This window comes from Salvelinus fontinalis, chromosome 6 (genome assembly GCF_029448725.1).
Source record: "Salvelinus fontinalis isolate EN_2023a chromosome 6, ASM2944872v1, whole genome shotgun sequence".
NCBI lineage: Eukaryota > Metazoa > Chordata > Actinopteri > Salmoniformes > Salmonidae > Salvelinus > Salvelinus fontinalis.
Genome location: NC_074670.1, coordinates 71,867,977 through 71,886,659, shown reverse-complemented (window position 1 = coordinate 71,886,659; position 18,683 = coordinate 71,867,977). Strand labels below are relative to the sequence as shown.

General features: G+C 43.9%; 1 protein-coding gene across 1 annotated transcript in view; it reads left to right on the top strand.

The window, feature by feature from the left end:
* The first annotated feature begins 2,175 nt into the window (after positions 1–2,175).
* The window catches only part of zgc:165573 (cysteine-rich and transmembrane domain-containing protein 1), a 33,594-nt gene continuing 17,086 nt past the window's right edge, over positions 2,176–18,683 (top strand). The window contains exons 1-2 of the mRNA XM_055927607.1: positions 2,176–2,338; positions 16,965–17,300. Coding sequence (XP_055783582.1) covers positions 16,985–17,300 — 316 coding nt within the window. The 5' untranslated portion in view covers positions 2,176–2,338; positions 16,965–16,984. The remainder of the gene's footprint in view (positions 2,339–16,964; positions 17,301–18,683) is intronic.

Sequence of the window (18,683 nt, the reverse complement as noted above, 5' to 3'; positions counted from 1 at the left end):
GTTAGGGGTTATGGTCTGGAGTAGAGATAGTGCTAGGGTCTAGAGTAGAGATAGTGTTAGGGTTTAGAGTAGAGATAGTGCTAGGGTTTAGAGTAGAGATAGTGCTAGGGTCTAGAGTAGAGATAGTGTTAGGGTTTAGAGTAGAGATAGTGCTAGGGTCTAGAGTAGAGATAGTGTTAGGGTCTAGAGTAGAGATAGTGCTAGGGTCTAGAGTAGAGATAGTGTTTGGGTTTAGAGTAGAGATAGTGCTAGGGTCTAGAGTAGAGATAGTGTTTGGGTTTAGAGTAGAGATAGTGCTAGGGTCTAGAGTAGAGATAGTGTTAGGGTTTAGAGTAGAGATAGTGCTAGGGTCTAGAGTAGAGATAGTGTTAGGGTTTAGAGTAGAGATAGTGTTAGGGGTTATGGTCTAGAGTAGAGATAGTGCTAGGGTCTAGAGTAGAGATAGTGTTAGGGTTTAGAGTAGAGATAGTGCTAGCGGTTAGGGTCTAGAGTAGAGATAGTGCTAGTGTTTAGAGTAGAGATAGTGTTAGGGTTTAGAGTAGAGATAGTGCTAGCGGTTAGGGTCTAGAGTAGAGATAGTGTTAGGGTTTAGAGTAGAGATAGTGCTAGGGTTTAGAGTAGAGATAGTGCTAGTGGTTAGGGTCTAGAGTAGAGATAGTGTTAGGGTTTAGAGTAGAGATAGTGCTAGGGTTTAGAGTAGAGATAGTGCTAGCGGTTAGGGTTTAGAGTAGAGATAGTGTTAGGGGTTAGAGTAGAGATAGTGTTAGGGTCTAGAGTAGAGATGGTGTTAGCGGTTAGGGTCTAGAGTAGAGATAGTGTTAGGGGTTAGAGTAGAGATAAGTGCTAGGGTTTAGAGTAGAGATAGTGCTAGGGTTTAGAGTAGAGATAGTGTTAGGGGTTAGAGTCTAGAGTAGAGATAGTGCTAAGGGTTAGGGTTTAGAGTAGAGATAGTGTTACGTGTTAGGGTTTAGAGTAGAGATAGTGTTAGGGTCTAGAGTAGAGATAGTGCTAAGGGTTAGGGTTTAGAGTAGAGATAGTGTTAGGTGTTAGAGTAGAGATAGTGCTAGGTGTTAGGGTTTAGATTAGAGATAGTGCTAGCGGTTAGGGTCTAGAGTAGAGATTGTGTTAGCGGTTAGGGTCTAGAGTAGAGATAGTGCTAGCGGTTAGGGTTTAGAGTAGAGATAGTGCTAGCGGTTAGGGTCTAGAGTAGAGCTAGGGTTACGCCTGGGCTGGGGTTTATGGGCTAGGAGCTAGAATAAAGATAGTGCTAGGGGAAAGGGGCTGTGGGCTAATCTCTCTGGGCCTGCTATAATTTGCTATTGCCTTTTACAGCTGCCGTATGTCACATAGCTGTCTGTCTGATGCCACGTGGAATGCGACTGTGTTTCACTATCCTGTCTCCTACGTGTGTGTGCACGCGCGCGCTTGCGTGTGTGTGCACAGTTCGACGCTAGGGACATTGGAGATGGAGCGCTGGTGCTGCTCTATGTCTTTATATGTCACACCTCAGTCACACAGCTGAGTGACACTGACCTCTGCTGGTGAGAAGAAGGGGTTGCATCTGTCATGGAAATGTACTGTGGCCTACGCTAGGGGCTAGGCTGCCCTGTTGTTCATTACATCAAACCTATTCACAAACATACAATTATTTGATTTATAGATACAGTATTATGTGTGTGAGGGGCCATGTCAGGAGCTATGATGTGGTAGCCTATGAAACACTAGTTTTATCTTTAATCTATTTATGAAGTAGTATAAATATAAACACAATTTCATGTCTGTGTTTTTTAGGACTTTTTTAAGCAAGTAAAGGAGACTGTTTTAGTCCAATTGTCATTTTTCTACAGTTAGCCAATATATCTTATGATAAAACAACAATCAATCTAATCGAAGACACTATATATGGATAAATATTGCTTGCTAAATTGATAAGACTCATTCAATGTCCTATTTCTGTGTATCTCGTCACATCTTTCTGTGATGTATAATTAATGACCAAGCAAGTCAGATGGTCAGTAGTCTTCACTTTCGATGAATTCCATTCACCAGACTCTCACCGCTCTTCGCTCTGATTGGTCCGTGAAAACAACGATAGTTCACCACAGCCAACTAGTGAAACGCGGTTAATACCGTTTCGAACGTGTTTTTTTTCCTACGAAAACCCCTCGCGCCACCATCGGGGTGACGTCACGGTGCCCGCACAACAGAGAGATGCGCACTGAGTTATAAGACGAGGCGGTTGTTCAGTGCGGTAAAAAAATATATAAGAAAAGCAATAAGCAATAAAGATCCTGAGGAGTTGGACTTTCTGTTGATAAGGGATATCATTTCTCATAAGGTAGGGGATAATATTTTATTGTGGTCCATATGTCTGTCTCTAAGTTGCGGACTGGGGAAATTGCAACTCGACAGCCTTGTTCTTGGGGTTTGGCCCTGTGCAGGTGTTAGTTGTATTCCATCCTTGTCTTATTGAGGCGTCCACGCAGCTGGGTTTCTTTCTCCAGATACGTTGTATCCAACAATACATTTTACATAATAGAAAGGGAGATAAAGTCGTGTCAGACAAATCATTAGCTATGATAAAATTCGTGATACATTGATTTCTATTTAGCCTATTATTTATTTTAAAAGTGGCCTATCGCAGCAAATCAACTGATCTAGACTATATGCTATGCTGTAGATGTTTTTTGTTTTTTAATCAAGTAACTAGTTGTTAATAAAGCCAAAGATCCGAGTAAAGTGTTATTTTGTTCCATTGATATGGCATCAATGCAACAACACTGTAGGCTAACATGAGACGCCACAACAATACTGTAGGCTAACATGAGACGCCACAACAATACTGTAGGCTAACATGAGACGCCACAACAATACTGAAGGCTAACATGAGACGCCACAACAATACTGTAGGCTAACATGAGACGCCACAACAATACTGTAGGCTAACATGAGACGCCAGTGAAGAAGAATAGCCTAATAGCCTATTTCACACAGCACAATCCCCCTCATAAATGTAGCCTATAAAGGACGTGGCAGGAAAAATAAACCTAATTGAGGGAGTATTTTAGACTATCAATTGCACAATGTTGAAATATCATCACAGTTCTTTCCATTTCAACAGTCATCTCTTGATGAATGATCTATGCCCCAGCCGGCTGCGGTTCTATTAGGCCTAGTTAACTAGTATAACCCTGGACATGTACTCATTTAGGACTGGGATCTTATTGTGTTTGAGAAGTATGTTCCATCATTTCACCAGAAACTGGAACCATACCCTCACTCTTGGTGTAAAACTGGAACCATACACTGTACAAAGACCCTATGTGGGAGAGACCCCCCTGACTATATACTGAAGGCCTAGCTGTTTGTACTAGATAGAGGTCGACCGATTATGATTTTTCAATGCCGATAACGATTATTGGAGGACCAAAAAAGCCGATACCGATTAATCGGATGATTAAAACAATTAATTTGAATAATGACAATTACAACAATACTGAATGAACACTTATTTTAACTTAATATAATACATCAATAAAATCAATTTGGCCTCAAATAAATAATGAAACATGTTCAATTTGGTTTAAATAATGCAAAAACAAATTGTTGGAGAAGAAAGTAAAAGTGCAATATGTGCCATGTAAGAAAGCTAATTTTTAAGTTCCTTGCTCAGAACATGAGAACATGAAAACTGGTGGTTCCTTTTACCATGAGTCTTCAATATTCCCAGGTAAGAAGTTTTAGGTTGTAGGAATTATAGGACTATTTCTCTCTATATGATTTGTATTTCATATACCTTTGACTATTGGATGTTCTAATAGGCACTTTAGTATTGCCAGTGTAACAGTATAGCTTCCATCCCTCTCCTCGCCGCTACCTGGGCTCGAACCAGGAACACATCGACAACAGCCACCCTCGAAGCAGCGTTACCCATGCAGAGCAAGGGAAACAACTTCTCCAAGTCTCAGAGCGAGTGACGTTTGAAACGCTATTAGCGCGCACTCCGCTAACTAGCTAGCCATTTCACATCGGTTACACCAGCCTAATCTCGGGAGTTGATAGGCTTGAAGTCATTAACAGTGCAATGCTTGAAGCATTGCGAAGAGCTGCTGGCAAAACGAATGAATGCTTACGAGCCTGCTGGTGCCTACCATCGCTCAGTCAGACTGCTCTATCAAATCATAGACTTAATTATAACATAATAACACACAGAAATATGAGCCTTAGGTCATTAATATGGTTGAATATGGAAACTATCATCTCAAAAACAAAACTTTTATTCTTTCAGTGAAACACAGAACCGTTCCGTATTTTATCTAACGGGTGGCATCCATAAGTAAATATTCCTGTTACATTGCACAACCTTCAATGTTATGTCATAATTACGGAAAATTCTGGCAAATTAGTTCGCAATGATCCAGGCGGCCCGAACTGTTGCATATACCCTGACACTGCGTGCAATGAACGCAAGAGAAGTGACACAATTTCACCTGGTTAATATTGCCTGCTAACCTGGATTTCTTTTAGCTAAATATGCAGGTTTAAAAATATATACTTCTGTGTATTGATTTTAAGAAAGGCATTGATAGGCCTCCCGGGTGGCGCAGTGGTCTGCGCCACCAGAGTCTCTGGGTTCGCGCCCAGGTTCTGTCGCAGCCGGCCGCGACCGGGAGGTCCGTGGGGCGATGCACAATTGGCCTAGCGTCGCCCGGGTTAGGGAGGGTTTGGCCGGTAGGGATATCCTTGTCTGATCGCACTCCAGCGACTCCTGTGGCGGGCCGGGCGCAGTGCGCGCTAACCGAGGGGACCAGGTGCACGGTGTTTCCTCCGACACATTGGTGCGGCTGGCTTCCGGGTTGGAGGCGCGATATGTTAAGAAGCAGTGCGGCTTGGTTGGGTTGTGCTTCGGAGGACGCATGGCTTTCAACCTTCGTCTCTCCCGAGCCCGTACGGGAGTTATAGCGATGAGACAAGATAGCGACTAGCGATTGGATACCACGAAAATTGGGGAGAAAAGGGGATAACATTTTTAAAAAAGGAAAAAAAGAAAAAATATAAGAAAGGCATTGATGTTTATGGTTAGGTACACGTTGGAGCAACGACAGTCCTTTTTCGCGAATGCGCACTGCATCGATTTATATGCAACGCAGGACAAGCTAGATAAACTAGTAATATCATCAACCATGTGTAGTTATTATTAGTGATTATGATTGATTGATTGTTTTTTATAAGATAAGTTTAATGCTAGCTAGCAACTTACCTTGGCTTCTTACTGCATTCGCGTAACAGGCGGGCTCCTCGTGAGGCAGGTGGTTAGAGCGTTGGACTAGTTAACCGTAAGGTTGCAAGATTGAATCCCTGAGCTGACAAGGTAAAGATCTGTCGTTCTGCGCCTGAACAAGGCAGTTAACCCACCGTTCCTAGGCCGTCATTGAAAATAAGAATGTGTTCTTAATTGACTTGCCTAGTTAAATAAAGGTGTAAAAAAATATTTAAAAAATTCGGCAAAATCGGCGCCCAAAATTACAGATTTCCGATTGTTATGAAAACTTGAAATCGGTCATAATTAATTGGCCATTCCGATTAATTGGTCGACCTCTAGTTTGTACCACTACCAAGTCATGAAGTGATATTTCTGTAAAGGGTGGATTAGATGGAGAGATAAGAGAGGCAAACTCTCTAGCCTTTCATTTGTGCAAGTGAGTCAGTGTGGTGCAGGGTTGGCCAGGCGACCGGTACAGCCAGGTACAGGTGAGGTCTGTTTTGCCTGAAGACTAATACAGATCAAGGAGAAAGAGGTCAGAAGGGCCACGTGGTGTTGTTCTAGATGCTAGTTTCTGTGAGTAGATGTGTGTGTGTGTGTGTGTCCTGTTGTCATGGTTGTTAGCTAATTAGCTCACATGGGGTATAGACAGGTATATAAGCCTACGATATATCTACCTGTCTCCTGAGGTAGCTAGGCTTACAGATCAGTTGTAGTTTTAATGATGCTACCTGTTTCCTGAGGTAGCTAGGCTTACAGATCAGCTGTAGTTTTAGTGATGTTACCTGTTTCCTGAGGTAGCTAGACTTACAGATCAGCTGTAGTTTTAATGATGTTACCTGTTTCCTGAGGTAGCTAGACTTACAGATCAGCTGTAGTTTTAATGATGCTACCTGTTTCCTGAGGTAGCTAGACTTACAGATCAGCTGTAGTTTTAGTAATGCTACCTGTTTCCTGAGGTAGCTAGACTTACAGATCAGCTGTAGTTTTAGTAATGCTACCTGTTTCCTGAGGTAGCTAGACTTACAGATCAGCTGTAGTTTTAGTAATGCTACCTGTTTCCTGAGGTAGCTAGACTTACAGATCAGCTGTAGTTTTAGTGATGCTACCTGTTTCCTGAGGTAGCTAGACTTACAGATCAGCTGTAGTTTTAATGATGCTACCTGTTTCCTGAGGTAGCTAGACTTACAGATCAGCTGTAGTTTTAATGATGCTACCTGTTTCCTGAGGTAGCTAGACTTACAGATCAGCTGTAGTTTTAATGATGCTACCTGTTTCCTGAGGTAGCTAGACTTTCAGATCAGCTGTAGTTTTAATGATGCTACCTGTTTCCTGAGGTAGCTAGACTTACAGATCAGCTGTAGTTTTAGTAATTCTACCTGTTTCCTGAGGTAGCTAGACTTACAGATCAGCTGTAGTTTTAGTGATGCTACCTGTTTCCTGAGGTAGCTAGACTTACAGATCAGCTGTAGTTTTAATGATGCTACCTGTTTCCTGAGGTAGCTAGACTTACAGATCAGCTGTAGTTTTAGTAATTCTACCTGTTTCCTGAGGTAGCTAGACTTACAGATTAGCTGTAGTTTTAGTGATGTTTGAGTTCAGTAGAATAACTTTGGTTGACAGCCCTACTTCTTTGTTGTAGTGCAGTATGATTTTGCTCAACAGTCATTGCGACTAACATTTATGCTATTGCACTAGGCTGTGTGTGTGTGTGAGAGAGACGGTGATGATGCAGTGTCTGTCTGCCTGTGTGTGTGTTGTGGAAACAGTGTCAGGCATGGGTCAGTGCAATGCCTCGACACTGGAAGCCCTTTTCCATCAATGACAACCTGACGGACACACACTAGAGCTCAAACACAACTGACCTGGACCTAGGACAGGAAGGTTAGCAAACATTTCTGATAAGCCAGTCAGTTATGGGGAGGAGAGTTTGGGTAACTATAATGCCACAGTGTGTAATTCGGATCCCAGGTCCAAATGTTCTCCAGGGTAACGGTGTGTGTGAATGGGGTTTTAGCGTTAGTGAAGGTAGTCATTGAGAATCCACAGGAGCATCTGTTCCTCACAGCTCAGGAGAGTAACCATGGTTACTCAACTACCTCACCGGCCATCTGTTAACAGTGTGTACAGGTGACATGTTTAGTCATCGTTTCATAACCCTTCAAGTAAAATCAAGACGCGCGCACACACAGAATATGTGTGGAGATTTTTCATATTTGCAGCAGCCAGCAGGAGAAGATTAGGCCGACTCACAACACACAGTTTAGAGGAAGATTAGTCCAACTCACAACACACAGATTAGAGAACGATTAGGCCGACTCACAACACACAGATTAGAGGACGATTAGGCCGACTCACAACACACAGATTAGAGGACGATTAGGCCGACTCGCAACACACAGTTTAGAGGAAGATTAGTCCGACTCACAACACACAGATTAGAGGACGATTAGGCCTACTCACAACACACAGATTAGAGGACGATTAGTCCGACTCACAACACACAGATTAGAGGACGATTAGGCCGACTCACAACACACAGATTAGAGGACGATTAGTCCGACTCACAACACACAGATTAGAGGACGATTAGGCCGACTCACAACACACAGATTAGAGGACGATTAGGCCGACTCACAACACACAGATTAGAGCCTGATTAGGCCGGCTCACAACACACAGATTAGAGGACGATTAGGCCGACTCACAACACACAGATTAGAGGACGATTAGTCTCATTTACAACACACAGATTAGAGGACGATTAGGCTGATTTACAACACACAGATTAGAGCCTGATTAGGCCGACTCACAACACACAGTGTAGAGGACGATTAGGCCGACTCACAACACACAGATTAGAGGACGATTAGGCCGACTCACAACACACAGTTTAGAGGAAGATTAGTCTGACTCACAACACACAGATTAGAGGACGATTAGGCCGACTCACAACACACAGATTAGAGGAAGATTAGGCCGACTCACAACACACAGATTAGAGGATGATTTGGCCGACTCACAACACACAGATTAGAGGACGATTAGTCCGACTCACAACACACAGATTAGAGGACGATTAGGCCGACTCACAACACACAGATTAGAGGAAGATTAGTCTGATTTACAACACGCAGATTAGAGGACCATTAGGCCGACTCACAACACACAGATTAGAGCCTGATTAGGCCGACTCACAACACACAGATTAGAGGACGATTAGGCCGACTCACAACACACAGATTAGAGGACGATTAGGCCGACTCACAACACACAGATTAGAGGACGATTAGGCCGACTCACAACACACAGATTAGAGGAAGATTAGGCCGACTCACAACATACAGATTAGAGGTCGATTAGGCCGACTCACAACACACAGATTAGAGGACGATTAGGCCGACTCACAACACACAGATTAGAGGACGATTAGTCCGACTCACAACACACAGATTAGAGGACGATTAGGCCGACTCACAACACACAGATTAGAGGACGATTAGGCCGACTCACAACACACAGATTAGAGCCTGATTAGGCCGGCTCACAACACACAGATTAGAGGACGATTAGGCCGACTCACAACACACAGATTAGAGGACGATTAGTCTCATTTACAACACACAGATTAGAGGACGATTAGGCTGATTTACAACACACAGATTAGAGCCTGATTAGGCCGACTCACAACACACAGTGTAGAGGACGATTAGGCCGACTCACAACACACAGATTAGAGGACGATTAGGCCGACTCACAACACACAGTTTAGAGGAAGATTAGTCTGACTCACAACACACAGATTAGAGGACGATTAGGCCGACTCACAACACACAGATTAGAGGAAGATTAGGCCGACTCACAACACACAGATTAGAGGACGATTGGGCCGACTCACAACACACAGATTAGAGGACGATTAGGCCGACTCACAACACACAGATTAGAGGACGATTAGGCCGACTCACAACACACAGATTAGAGCCTGATTAGGCCGACTCACAACACACAGATTAGAGGACGATTAGGCCGACTCACAACACACAGATTAGAGGACGATTAGTCTGATTTACAACACGCAGATTAGAGGACCATTAGGCCGACTCACAACACACAGATTAGAGCCTGATTAGGCCGACTCACAACACACATTTTAGAGGACGATTAGGCCGACTCACAACACACAGATTAGAGGACGATTAGGCCGACTCACAACACACAGATTAGAGGACGATTAGGCCGACTCACAACACACAGATTAGAGGAAGATTAGGCCGACTCACAACATACAGATTAGAGGTCGATTAGGCCGACTCACAACACACAGATTAGAGGACGATTAGGCTGATTTACAACACACAGATTAGAGGACGATTAGTCCGACTCACAACACACAGATTAGAGGACGATTAGTCCGACTCACAACACACAGATTAGAGGACGATTAGGCCGACTCACAACACACAGATTAGAGGACGATTAGGCCGACTCACAACACACAGATTAGAGGACGATTAGGCCGACTCACAACACACAGATTAGAGGACGATTAGGCCAACTCACAACACACAGATTAGAGGACGATTAGGCCGACTCACAACACACAGATTAGAGGACGATTAGGCCGACTCACAACACACAGATTAGAGGACGATTAGGCCGACTCACAACACACAGATTAGAGGACGATTAGGCTGATTTACAACACACAAATTAGAGGACCATTAGGCCGACTCACAACACACAGATTAGAGCCTGATTAGGCCGACTCACAACACACAGTTTAGAGGAAGATTAGGCCGACTCACAACACACAGATTAGAGGACGATTAGGCCGACTCACAACACACAGTTTAGAGGACGATTAGGCCGACTCACAACACACAGTTTAGAGGAAGATTAGTCTGACTCACAACACACACCTTAGAGGACGATTAGGCCGACTCACAACACACAGATTAGAGGACGATTAGGCCGACTCACAACACACAGATTAGAGCCTGATTAGGCCGACTCACAACACACAGTTTAGAGGACGATTAGGCCGACTCACAACACACAGATTAGAGGAAGATTAGGCCGACTCACAACATACAGATTAGAGGACGATTAGGCCGACTCACAACACACAGATTAGAGGACGATTAGGCCGACTCACAACACACAGATTAGAGGACGATTAGGCTGATTTACAACACACAGATTAGAGGACGATTAGGCCGACTCACAACACACAGATTAGAGGACGATTAGTCCGACTCACAACACACAGATTAGAGGACGATTAGTCCGACTCACAACACACAGATTAGAGGACGATTAGGCCGAATCACAACACACAGATTAGATGAAGATTAGGCCGACTCACAACACACAGATTAGAGGACGATTAGGCCGACTCACAACACACAGATTAGAGGACGATTAGGCCGACTCACAACACACAGATTAGAGGAAGTCAAGTGTGTTAAAAATGTGTAGGAAACATGACTTGTTCCTCTTTCAATCTGACCTGTCTGAATTTGGGACTTGTAGTGTGGTCTTCTAACATGCTCTTAGTAGTATCACCCACTCCAGCTTCCCTAGAACCTCTTATCACCGGGTTTACTTAACAAAAGGCACGTCTCAAAAGGTGGTCCAGGTGCTTTTTGGCACTAGCTAGGTAGCTAGTAACGTAACAACACACAATAATACCAAAGTCAATATCAGCATGTGAAGTAGCTACACTGAACAAAAATATATTACAACATGCAACAATTTCAAAGATTTTACTGAGTTAGTTAGTTCATATAAAGAAATCAGTCAATTGGAATAAATAAATGAGGCCCTAATCTATGGGTTTCACATGACTGGGAATACAGATATGTATCTGTTGGTCACAGACACCTTTAAAAGAAGGTAGGGGCGTGGATCAGAAAACCAGTCAGTATCTGGTGTGACCACCATTTACCTCATGCAGCGTGACACATCTCCTTCACATAGAGTTGATCAGGCTGTTGATTGTGGCCTGTGGAATGTTGTCTCACTCCTCCTCAATGGCCGTGCGAAGTTGCTGGATATTGACTGGAACAGTTGCTGTCGTACGTGTTGATCCAGAGCATTCCAAACATGCTCAATGTCTGGTGAATATGTAGGCCATGGAAGACCTGGGGCATGTTCAGCTTCCAGGAATTGTGTACAGATCCTTGTGACATGGGGCCTTGCATTATCATGCTGAAACATGTGGTGATGACGGCGGATGAATTGCACAACAATGGGCCTCATCACAGTATCTCTGTGCATTCAGATTGCCATTGATAAAATGCAGTTGTGTTCGTTGTCTGTAGTTTATGCCTACCCCATACCATAACCCCACCGCCACCATGGGGCACTCTGTTCACAACGTTGACATCAGCAAACCGCTTGCCCACACGGCGCCAAACACACTCCATCTGCCCGGTAGAGTTGAAACCAGGATTCATCCGTAAAGATCACACTTCTCCAGCGTGTCAGTGGCCATCAAAGGTCAAGACCCTGGCGAGGACGACGAGCATGCAGATGAGCTTCCCTGAGACGTTTCTGACAGTTTGTGCTGTCTGGGTGGCTGGTCTCAGACGATCCCACAGGTGAAGAAGACGGATGTGGTGGTCCTGGGCTGCGCTTACATTTGCGGTTGTGAGGCCGGTTGGACGTACTGCCAAATTGTCTAAAACGACGTTGGAGGCGGCTTATGGTAGAGAAATTAACATTAAATTATCTGGCAACAGAACTGGTGGACATTACTGCAGTCGGCATGCCAATTGCACACTCCCTCATCTTGAGACATCTGTGGCATTGTATTGTGTGACAAAACTGCACATTTTAGAGTTTCCTTTTATTGTCCCCAGCACAAGGCGCACCTGTGAAATGATCATGCTTTTTGATTTGCCACACCTGTCAGGTGGATGGATTGTCTTGGCAAGGAGAAATGCTCACTAACAGGAATATATCCAAATTTGTGCGCACAATTTGAGAGAAATAAGCTTTTTGTGCTTATGGACATTTTCTGGGATCTTTTATTTCAGCTCATGAAACATGGGACTAACACGTTACATGGTATGTTTTATATTTTTTGTTCAGTGTTAGTGCAGTATGTTTAGGTGATTTTACAGCTATCAATTTAGGAGTCTACAATCTCACCGTGTTCAACCAATGTTTAATCTTACTATGTAACATGGTACCGCAAAACAAACGACCCCCGTGGTACAAGGGTTGTCTTGATGAGGGGAGAGTTGTATATACAAAGAATTGTTACGTTGTGAAGAGGCATTTAGAAAGATGGGTCAGGTGATCTGGGTCAGGTGATGTTCTCTATACAATGCTCTGATTGTTGAGGGAGGTTGAGAAAGAGAGAGAGATGAGAAAGAAGTTAACTGGGCTTTAGATGTTTACAGTAAACCCTGTGTGTGAATATATCCCAGCGAACGATGGAGGAATGGGGGATGGAAAGACAACGCCTCACTGTCTCACTGGCCCACTTTCCTTCTGTCCTGCACTTTGTTGTGCTGTGGCATTCCCAGCTGATGGGGGAGAGGCAGTGTTTCACTAAACAGACCTAATGTAGGGCGTAATGGTCTTCTAGGCCTAGAATCTACACCAGCAGAATTCTCTACATGTACTCTACCTTGTTACAACAACTGGAGTCCTCTCGCTTGCTCTCTCACTCCCTCTTGCTCTGTCTGTCTGTCTGTCTGTCTGTCTGTCTGTCTGTCTGTCTGTCTGTCTGTCTGTCACACACACACACACACACACACACACACACACACACACACACACACACACACACACACACACACACACACACACACACACACACACACACACACACACACACACACACACACACACAGCTAGTGGTCACAGCCAGTAGCTACTTCCTAATTTATGTGTGAATTATTGACTCTGTGTTTAGTCTCTTCTTGCTGTAAGTGTAGTCCATTGTTAGCTGGATAGAGGGCAGAGGTTCGGCCACTCCGTTTCAGGGGTGTGAGTCACGATGCACTCAGGCTTTGTATGATGTGCAGTACTAGTTTCTTTGTACTTTACTACTTCCTTTAGGGTGCTAGCAAATGTATAGGTTGGACGTACGTGTGTGTAAACACTTCCTCATAGAAGGGTTGAAACCGCTAGCTGACAGGCTTCTCTGGTATGATGACTCTGAGTTACTAGTTAAGAACAGAGCTTTGTGTTTGTAGAAATACAACCAGAAGCACGTGGCCATGCGTTTGACCTACACAGGGAAAACGCTCATACAACAGTGACATTGTACAACGACAACTAGGGATCAAGATGCTATTTTGTGATTATTTTGTTGTTTATTTTAACTCTTATTTTCACGAAATGTATCTGCTGTTATTTCTTACAACCAACAAGAACTCTTGAACATCAGATCAGCTGATACTTAAACCAATTCCGGCTTCAACTTCCAAGCATCTGCCCTGGGCTCTCTCAGTAACTTCAACCCAGTTTTCAGGCTACCCAAGAGGAAAGTCCAACGTTGTGAACAGAGTGCCCCATGGTGGCGGTGGGGTTATGGTATGGGGTAGGCATAAACTACAGACAGGTCTCTGACCATTACAGAGGCAAGAGACGGGGGTCTTGGTGAGATTAAGGCGAAGGGAAAACCGGCCACCTCTTCCTTCCATTCTACTGGACAATGTACAGTCACTTGATAATAAGAGAATGACCTTGCAGATTTTTTTACCAACGGGACTCTTGGAACTCGCTAGATTCTCCATTCACCGGGCGGACAGGGCAGTAGAGTCAGGGAAATTGAGGGGGGAGGGGTTTACCTCGATAGATTCTCCATTCACCGGGCGGACAGGGCAGTAGAGTCAGGGGAATAGAGGGGGGAGGGGTTTACCTCGATAGATTCTCCATTCACCGGGCGGACAGGGCAGTAGAGTCAGGGGAATAGAGGGGGGAGGGGTTTACCTCGATAGATTCTCCATTCACCTGGCGGACAGGGCAGTAGAGTCAGGGGAATAGAGGGGGGAGGGGTTTACCTGGATAGATTCTCCATTCACCTGGCGGACAGGGCAGTAGAGTCAGGGGAATAGAGGGGGGAGGGGTTTACCTCGATAGATTCTCCATTCACCTGGCGGACAGGGCAGTAGAGTCAGGGGAATAGAGGGGGGAGGGGTTTACCTCGATAGATTCTCCATTCACCTGGCGGACAGGGCAGTAGAGTCAGGGGAATAGAGGGGGGAGGGGTTTACCTCGATAGATTCTCCATTCACCTGGCGGACAGGGCAGTAGAGTCAGGGGAATAGAGGGGGGAGGGGTTTACCTCGATCAACTACAACTGGTGTTCCAATTTGCATACCACCTCCAATTTGCATACCACCTCCAATTTGCATACCACCTCCAATTTGCATACCGCCCAACAGATCCATAGATGACGCAATCTCAATTTCTCTCCACAACTGCCCTTTCCCACCTAGATAAGAATACCTATGTGAGAATGCTGTTCATTGACCACAGCTCAGCGTTCAACACCATTATCCCCTCCAAGCTTAGGACTCTGGGTCTGAACACCTCCCTCTGCAACTGTATCCTGGACTTCCTGACGGGCCGACCCCAGGTGGTGATGGTAGGCAACATCACCTCCACCACACTGACCCTTAACACAGGGGTGCGTGCTTAGTCCCCTCCTGTACTCCTTGTTCACCCATGACTGTGTGGCCACGCACTACTCCTACACCATGATCAAGTTCGCTGACGACACGATGGTGGTAGGCCTGATCACCGGCGACGATGAGTCAGCCTACATGGAGGTCAGGAGTGTCGTGCCGGAGCAACAACCTCTCCCTCAACGTCAGCAAGACAAAGGAGCTGATTGTAGACTACAGGAAATGGGGGCCGAGTTCAACCACTGGCCATGACAAGCACTGGCTAAAGAGACTCCTGGCCATGACAAGCACTGGTTAAAGAGACTCCTGACCATGACAAGCACTGGCTAAAGGGACTCCTAACCATGACAAGCACTGGTTAAAGAGACTCCTGACCATGAAAGCACTGGCCAAAGGGACTCCTAACCATGACAAGCACTGGTTAAAGAGACTCCTAACCATGACAAGCACTGGCTAAAGGGACTCCTGACCATGACAAGCACTGGCTAAAGGGACTCCTAACCATGACAAGCACTGGCTAAAGGGACTCCTAACCATGACAAGCACTGGTTAAAGGGACTCCTAACCATGACAAGCACTGGTTAAAGGGACTCCTGACCATGACAAGCACTGGTTAAAGAGACTCCTGGCCATGACAAGCACTGGTTAAAGAGACTCCTGACCATGACAAGCACTGGCTAAAGGGACTCCTAACCATGACAAGCACTGGTTAAAGAGACTCCTGACCATGAAAGCACTGGCCAAAGGGACTCCTAACCATGACAAGCACTGGTTAAAGAGACTCCTAACCATGACAAGCACTGGCTAAAGGGACTCCTGACCATGACAAGCACTGGTTAAAGAGACTCCTGGCCATGACAAGCACTGGCTAAAGGGACTCCTAACCATGACAAGCACTGGCTAAAGGGACTCCTAACCATGACAAGCACTGGTTAAAGAGACTCCTGGCCATGACAAGCACTGGTTAAAGAGACTCCTGGCCATGACAAGCACTGGCTAAAGGGACTCCTAACCATGACAAGCACTGGTTAAAGGGACTCCTAACCATGACAAGCACTGGTTAAAGGGACTCCTAACCATGACAAGCACTGGTTAAAGGGACTCCTAACCATGACAAGCACTGGTTAAAGGGACTCCTAACCATGACAAGCACTGGCTAAAGAGACTCCTGGCCATGACAAGCACTGGCTAAAGGGACTCCTAACCATGACAAGCACTGGTTAAAGGGACTCCTAACCATGACAAGCACTGGTTAAAGAGACTCCTAACCATGACAAGCACTGGCTAAAGGGACTCCTAACCATGACAAGCACTGGTTAAAGAGACTCCTGGCCATGACAAGCACTGGCTAAAGGGACTCCTAACCATGACAAGCACTGGTTAAAGAGACTCCTGGCCATGACAAGCACTGGCTAAACTTTAGCCAGTGCTTGTCATGGCCAGGAGTCTCTTTAACCAGTGCTTGTCATGGTTAGGAGTCCCTTTAGCCAGGAGTCCCTTTAGTCAGTGCTTGTCATGGTCAGGAGTCCCTTTAACCAGTGCTTGTCATGGCCAGGAGTCTCTTTAACCAGTGCTTGTCATGGTTAGGAGTCCCTTTAGCCGCTAAAGGGACTCCTAACCATGACAAGCACTGGTTAAAGAGACTCCTGGCCATGACAAGCACTGGTTAAAGGGACTCCTGACCATGACAAGCACTGGCTAAAGGGACTCCTGGCTAAAGGGACTCCTATGGACTTTCTCTCACACACACTTGTCTACTGTTTTCTCCAGCCTGTGTTGACTCTCTGCAGGGCTGTGAAACTGCAACAATACATTTGTTTGTTCCTCTCCTCCAATCTCTCTTTTTTCCTAAATGCTCCTTCCTCGTCTCTGTTCAGTTACATTCAACATAGCTATATTGGCTTCATTATAGGAGCAATACAAAAGGAATTGTGTTTACACATTAGAATAAACATTAAGCATCTCTCTCTTCCTCTCCCCATCCATCCATCCCTCTCTCCCTCTCCCTTCCTCCCTCTCTTTCCACCTCTTCCCTTCCCCTCTTTCTACAGGTGTCTCTGTTGTCTAGCAGATGAATTTTGAGCAGCCTCCTCCGTACCAGGCCCCTGGTTACCCCCAGCAGGGTTACCCCCCGCAGGGTTACCCCCAGCAGGGATACCCCCAGCAGGGATACCCTCCCCAGGGTTACCCCGTAAACATGGAGCAACCTGGAGGATTCCCTCCTCAAAACCCAGGCTACCCTGCTGGCCCCGGGGGACCCCCTGGACCCTACCCTGGCCAGGGACAAGCAGGCCCCTACCAGGAGGGCTACCCTGGACAGCCCCAGTTTGGATGGCAAGGAGGACCACCCCCAGGACCCATGTATGGAGAGGCACCTAAAAACACAGGTGATATATATATATAAAACCTTTATTACAGCAGACTAAAAACACAGGTGATATATATATATATATAAAACCTTTATTACAGCAGACTAAAAACACAGGTGATATATATATATATAAAACCTTTATTACAGCAGACTAAAAACACAGGTGATATATATATATATATATATAAAACCTTTATTACAGCAGACTAAAAACACAGGTGATATATATATATATATAAAACCTTTATTACAGCAGACTAAAAACACAGGTGATATATATATATATAGAAAACCTTTATTACAGCAGACTAAAAACACAGGTGATATATATATATATAGAAAACCTTTATTACAGCAGACTAAAAACACAGGTGATATATATATATATAGAAAACCTTTATTACAGCAGACTAAAAACACAGGTGATATATATATATAGAAAACCTTTATTACAGCAGACTAAAAACACAGGTGATATATATATATAGAAAACCTTTATTACAGCAGACTAAAAACACAGGTGATATATATATAGAAAACCTTTATTACAGCAGACTAAAAACACAGGTGATATATATATATATATATAGAAAACCTTTATTACAGCAGACTAAAAACACAGGTGATATATATATATATATAGAAAACCTTTATTACAGCAGACTAAAAACACAGGTGATATATATATAGAAAACCTTTATTACAGCAGACTAAAAACACAGGTGATATATATATATAGAAAACATTTATTACAGCAGACTAAAAACACAGGTGATATATATATATATAAAACCTTTATTACAGCAGACTAAAAACATAGGTGATATATATATATATATATATAAAACCTTTATTACAGCAGACTAAAAACATAGGTGATATATATATATATATATAAAACCTTTATTACAGCAGACTAAAAACACAGGTGATATATATATATATATATATATAAAACCTTTATTACAGCAGACTAAAAACACAGGTGATATATATATAGAAAACCTTTATTACAGCAGACTAAAAACATAGGTGATATATATATATATAGAAAACCTTTATTACAGCAGACTAAAAACACAGGTGATATATATATATATAAAACCTTTATTACAGCAGACTAAAAACACAGGTGATATATATATATATATAGAAAACCTTTATTACAGCAGACTAAAAACACAGGTGATATATATATATATATATATAGAAAACCTTTATTACAGCAGACTAAAAACACAGGTGATATATATATAGAAAACCTTTATTACAGCAGACTAAAAACACAGGTGATATATATATATATATAAAAAACCTTTATTACAGCAGACTAAAAACACAGGTGATATATATATATATATAAAACCTTTATTACAGCAGACTAAAAACACAGGTGATA